This window comes from Chiloscyllium plagiosum, chromosome 4 (genome assembly GCF_004010195.1).
Source record: "Chiloscyllium plagiosum isolate BGI_BamShark_2017 chromosome 4, ASM401019v2, whole genome shotgun sequence".
NCBI classification, from domain to species: domain Eukaryota; kingdom Metazoa; phylum Chordata; class Chondrichthyes; order Orectolobiformes; family Hemiscylliidae; genus Chiloscyllium; species Chiloscyllium plagiosum.
Window position 1 is genome coordinate 89,637,963 of NC_057713.1, and position 6,419 is coordinate 89,644,381.

The 6,419-nt window shown below is 40.8% G+C and overlaps 1 protein-coding gene across 1 annotated transcript in view; it reads left to right on the top strand.

Annotated features, from left to right (window-relative positions):
* The window catches only part of bmp6 (bone morphogenetic protein 6), a 133,074-nt gene that overhangs the window by 84,918 nt on the left and 41,737 nt on the right, over positions 1 to 6,419 (top strand). Inside the window, exon 6 of the mRNA XM_043688583.1 lies at positions 1,610 to 1,807. Within this exon, the coding sequence (XP_043544518.1) occupies positions 1,610 to 1,807 (198 nt within the window). The remainder of the gene's footprint in view (positions 1 to 1,609; positions 1,808 to 6,419) is intronic.

Here is a 6,419-nt window from a genome sequence, read left to right on the forward strand (position 1 = left end):
TGTATTCTCAACAAAAGCTACATCAGTACACTCCCTGACTCCAGATTGGCTGGCTGCAATCCAAACTCCAATTCTGCTTGTTCAAGCACTTGCCCAAAATGCGACAACTTCAGGTTACCTACTTTCAAAACTGCAGCCACTCTTACAAACACTGGCTTTTTTCAAAGCAGTTCTTTCACATTTCAGTTCCCAGTTTTTAAAATGATGTAGTACTTGCATAATATCACTTTAAGTTCTTTTAGTTTATGCGCTTGTATTCTGCCATGGTATTTCAACTTGATTGTAAAGCTTGCTGGACTCTGTACCACAGCAAATTGCAGTATATCCTTTTTCCAGACGTTTTAACAATTCATGCAGCATTACAAAAATGCAAACCTTACGTTACTGGCTGGTCTGTGCTAAGTTTACTGCTTTCAAGCAGTACTCTCTGCACTCCTTGCTGGATGTCTCTGTCTTTTAAGGGTAGCCACCTGATTGTTCAAAGTGTAGGCAATGATTACATGATTGGTAAGGCCTCAAATTGTTTTTCTAGCCTTTTCACTCTTCATTGCAACTATGGTTTGTGAAACCTTTGATCTGGCAGCAGTACTGTTTGTGAGAGGTGCAAACTTACTTTTATGCTCCCTTGCCTCACCTCTCTGATCTTTACACAATACTTTTCCTTACCATTTTGGGATCTCTAGCAATACCTCCTGGAATGTTCAGTTGCCCCTTACTGAGCTTCGTACACTAAGGCCTTTGAATTTTCTAAGTATGGCTAACTGTTTGATTTTAGTTAAAAATCACGCAACACCAGGTTATAGTCCGACAGGTTTAATTGGGAGCATTAGCTTTTGGAGCGCTGCTCCTTCATAAGGTCACAACCACCTGATGAAGGAGCGGCGCTCCGAATGCTAGTGCTTCCAATTAAACCTGTCGGACTATAACCTGGTGTTGTGATTTTTACACCCCTGTCTAACACCAGCATCTCCAAATCATTCTTTTTCTTTGGCCCTTTTCTTGCCCAAGTGCCACGAAAGAGGTGCTGTTCTTAGCTCGCAAGAAAAATAATTGCTTGTAGCAGTAAATACAAGTATGTTTGGTGAGATATAATAACCAAGACCTCTGGGAGATGGACATTTTGAATAAGATGTGATTGTGCCAGATGAGAATTCAATTGCAAAACAGCTCGCAAGTGATTAGTGTTAGATAGTTCTTATCCAGAAGAATGTTTATGGGGACAGGTGCATTCAAGCAGCGATCTTGCGCTTGAAGCATTTATACAATTTTAGAACAGAGCAGGTACTGAAATTTATAGCAGGAAGGCGATGCTCTTTCTAAAACCGTACTGAACTTAAGTGTGATTCAATCACTGGTGTTTGTTCAGCAGGTTCCTGGAAGGTCAATTGGGGCTATTCAAAGTAATTGTGGATTATAGCCAGCAAGTAATAGAAATGTTTCAAGTGGACTTTTTGTCGTCACCATGCTGTATCTCTACATTGTCTTTGGAATGTTTTAATTGTGACATGGAGCATAAAACTAGCACATGTACTTAAGAATGCAAATGCAGATTGTGGAAATGTTTTGAATAAATACATTTGTTTTTACTTCAAATTTCATGTTCTTGCAGGACAAGGTATCAACCCCAAAATGGCAGGTCTGATTGGGCAACATGGACCTCATGACAAGCAGCCCTTTATGGTGGCTTTCTTCAAAGTCAGTGAGGTGCACATTCGGACAACACGATCAGTTACAAGCAAGCGCAGGCACCATGGCCGCACCAAATCTACATCCGTTCAAGAGTCGCCCAGAGCAGCAAGTTTAACTGGTAAATAAGACCAGCCAGCATTAAAATTTTCATTCATTGATTTTCTGCCTGTTCAGGGTAAAAAGAAGTGTTCTAATAACAAATATAAACGAAAAGAACTGCAGATGCTGTAAATCAGAAACAAAAATGGCAGTTTCTGGCAAGGCTCAGCAAGTCTGGCAGCATCTGTGGAGAGACATCTGTTAATGTTTCAGATCTAGTGACCCTTCCTCAGAACCATTCTAAGGAATGGTCACTGGACCCAAAATGTTGACTGATTTCTGTCCACAGGTGCTGTCAGACCTGCTGAGTTTTTCCAGAAATTGTTGTCACAAAAGTTATTCTTAAAACAAGAACAAGTTCTAAGTGAATAGAAGTGTTGTTGTTAAAGTGTATGGTCTGACCTTCCAAAAGACATTGATGAATTTCTTCCAGTTCTTTCTCAATCAAAGGGCATCTTGTGCTCTAGGCTTCTGGCTGTTGGGAATTGAATTCAGAGTACAAACTGAGTCCTTCAGCAGCTGGGTTGGAGACAAAATAAAGTGAAGTGTACAATATAATTCACTTTCATTTGTATAAGATCCCCTCAGCATAATGCTACTGAATGTAAATGTTCCTCATAACTTCTATTAAGTGTGTTTTAAATGTGGTTTATCTTTTCTGTTAAAACCTGTGCCACAACTCTCTCAAACACCATTCTATTCATGTATTTCATTTTGTCTTCCAAATTGATTTTGATTCTGTACTGATTGATATATTCTGTGTAAGCAGGTTCTGGTGCCAGTAATCCTGGGTATTTATAAATAGGAACTAAAGAGAAAAGCAATTGGTGATATATCATTCAAATGAAAGTAAGGTGAAGGTAGTAGATGCAGTTATTTAGGATGTTTTTCTCACTGTCCATGATCCACTTTCTCCGGGTGAATAATGTGTCAGTCATATTTCTAAATGTTCTCATTTTCCACCCACGCCCAACAGCAACAAAATCCGTACACACGTATTTCAACGTGTTCTTTTGTTTTTGCAATACATTGGTTGTAGAACAATAACTTTCTTCAGATATTATTCATAAAGAAAACACTTTTGTTTTCTTTATACATCTGTCCTTGCCAGCGAGAACTGTGAAGAGATTTGTACTTTGGTGCCATTGTTCATTTGAACAATCACTTTAAAAATAGCAAATATGCTCAATACTTTATACTGGGGTCGTGCCCACAATTTCCATACAGAGCTTAGGATTTCCCTGGCACTTGGGAAGAAGGGACTTGTACGTACTTGCCATTGTTACTGTGACACAGGAGACCATTCAGTCCAGTTACCTGCAGTCTATTCCATTTGCCCATCATATCCCTATTGCACTGCAAGTTTACTCCCTTCAAGTGACTGTCAAGTTTTCTTTTGAAAATATTCTTCATCTTTGCTTCCGTTACCCTTGCAGGCATCAAGTTCCAGATCATCACTACTTGCTGTACACAAGAAAAAAAGCTGTTACTCAAATTACCTTTTATCTCTTACACAGAACCTATTAAATCTGTGAGAGTCCTTATACCATCAGCTAACAAACCGCTTTCCTTTACCTACCTTATCTAAACACAATCTTGTACATTTCTTCCAGATCTCACCTCCCTCTCCTTTGCTCCAAGGAGAGAGCTTCCAGTTTCGCCGAAACTACGCTTGTTACTAAACTGCCTTGTCCCTTGAGCTATTCTGTAAAAATGAATGGTTTTTATAAAGCCTACTCAAAATTAATCAGTGTCATGACTCCGCTGGGAATAGTGTGCAAATAGACCAATTATTTCACAAGCTGTGACAAATGTCAAACCACCGTGATGATTGATTTTCCTGATGACTACTATTCAAAACGGAAGTAATTCATGCCAGTTTTGCACCATTAAATTAACTATTGTAAACAAGTTTCTTCTTTAACACATGACGAATAAATTATTGATTTATTATTATGCAACTTTTGCTATACCACCTCAAGACCCAAACATGCACGCATTCATTCATGGTTAAGGCAGACAAAACAGGTTGTTTGGGGAAAATATAGTCAAGGAGAAACCAATTCTGTAAATCAAATTTCAGACTGCATGGGGATAGGGGATGAGTTTCTCACAGTTTAGCAATGATGTCTCAATATTGTCCATGCAGTAATGATTTGATCTATGATCCAGCAGCTGTTTGGGTGTACCTAAGGTGTTGCATTGGAATCTTTTCTGTCAAATCTCTAGGTTTCTTAGCCTGGTTTTCACTCGGAAGAGAGGGGAGGGAGGGAGACAGTGCGGAGGTATCTGAGTGCACTGCCTCGCAAGTCTGTGAAAGTGCACTTTAAAAGCAAATCCAAAAGGCTGTAGTAAGAGTTTTTTTTTATTCAGAGTTCTGGTGCCATATTCAAAGTATCCACTTCACTACTCTGAAAAGTAACAAACTTAGATAGCTAACCTGTCTGCCACACAACTTCACTTGACCTTCAAGTTGTATAAAAACTTTCTAGTACTTACAGCAATGTAGCAACTTCCCTTTACCAGTTTACAGTCCAGGAAATGTGATCCCTTACTGCAATTAGTATTCAAACCAATTGAAAAAGTAAAGCCAATTCACTATTGCACGCCAAAGTACAACTTATTTACTGCAATAAACAGGAAGTAAGGGAACAGTTCAATTGTCCAGTTCGTTGATGAACAGTGCAATCATAAAAGAATGGCAGAAAAATGAGCTACCGTAAATGGCCCAACGTATGTCAATCATTCCTGAGGTGCTGCATTTTGGGAAAGCAAATCTTAGCAGGACGTATACACTTAATGGTAAGGTCCTAGGGAGTTTTGCTGAACAAAGAGACCTTGGAGTGCAGGTTCATAGCTCCTTGAAAGTGGAGTCGCAGGTAGATAGGATAGTGAAGAAGGCGTTTGGTATGCTTTCCTTTATTGGTCAGAGTATTGAGTACAGGAGTTGGGAGGTCATGTTGCAGCTGTACAGTTTTTGCTGGAGCGTCGGAGGCTGATGGGTGACCTTATAGAGGTTTACAAAATTGAGGGGTATGAATAGGATAAATAGACAAAGTCTTTTCCCTGGCGTCGGGCAGTCTGGGAGTCCAGAACTAGAGGGCATAGATTTAGGGTGAGAGGGGAAAGATATAAAAGAGACCTAAGGGGCAACCTTTTCAGGCAGAGGGTAGTATGTGTATGGAATGAGCTGCCAAAGGATGTGGTGGAGGCTGGTACAATTGCAACATTTAAGAGGCATTTGGATGGGTATATGAATAGGAAGGGTTTGGAGGGATATGGGCAGAGTGCTGGCAGGTGGGACTAGATTGGGTTGGGATATCTGATTGGCATGGACAGGTTGGACCGAAGGGTCTGTTTCCATGCTGTACATCTCTATGACTCTAAGTAAGCTGCAAACCCTAATCCTAATCTGTGACTGCAATCAAACTTTTATCCAATGTTGTGTAACTGGGTCCACTATAAAGATTTATGTCTTATCAGGATACAGCACTGAGAATCAATCTCTGTTTTTTTCCCATAAAATGTCCCCATTTACCTGACTTTTAAATCACAGGGTTGACAAAGCACCGATGATTTTTGTACTTGGAATTTGAATTGCTATCTATTACAAATATCTAGATTCCAAAGATCGTGACCCCAGTCCTACAAAACAATATGCTGATCTCATTAGAGAGAGGTGAGTGGTGGTGATTTAACCTGAGGGTCACCATGCCTCCAGGTGAGGGGAAAGGTTGAGAAGGAGAGTCCTTCATGGTAACCTCAGTCAGTGCGGGAATTGAACCCACACTGCTAGCATCATGCTGCATCGCAAACTGGCCATCCAGTCAACTGAGCTAACCAAACCCAAAATAGATTGTAGCTACAGATAGGCAATCATGTACAGTCAGCGTGTTATTTCACTATTTAAACTTTAACCCACTTACAATATTTCCCTTCTACACACAGACGGGCACAATAAATACATGGGTGTTGTGGGCGTAGAGACTGGAAAAGTAGTTCAATGCTTGCTGTCCACAGAGTTTACTGAAGCGACCCTTTTGTTCATCAAAGTTATTTTTTGATCTATCTTCGCCAGATACTTTCACTTGTTTGCAGAAGGCACCATGTGACTGGTTCATGTTTATAATGATCTCTGACCTGTTCACTAACAGTCGCATCTTTCGACAACTGATGTGGGGAAATAACTTGGCTAACTTGCATAGTTTCCAAAGCAAGGTGATGCCTCAAAGCAGACACCAGTAAAAAGGCAAAAATATTTCCTCATATAATGAAGTTCCAGTTTCCCCATACTGCAATGTCTTTATGAGGAAGTGAGGGCTGGAGATCAGAGCTGAAAATGTGTTGCTGGAAAAGCGCAGCAGGTCAGGCAGCATCCAAGGAACAGGAGAATCGATGTTTCGGGCATAAGCCCTTCTTCAGGAATGAGGAAAGTGAGTCCAGCAGGCTAAGATAAAAGGTAGGGAGGAGGGACTTGGGGGAGGGGCTTTGGAAATGCGATAGGTGGACGGAGGTCAAGGTGAGGGTGATAGGCCGTTGTGGGGTGGGGGCGGAGGTCAGGAAGATGATTGCAGGTTAGGAAGGCGGTGCTGAGTTCGAGGGATTTGACTGAGACACGGTGGGGGGAGGGT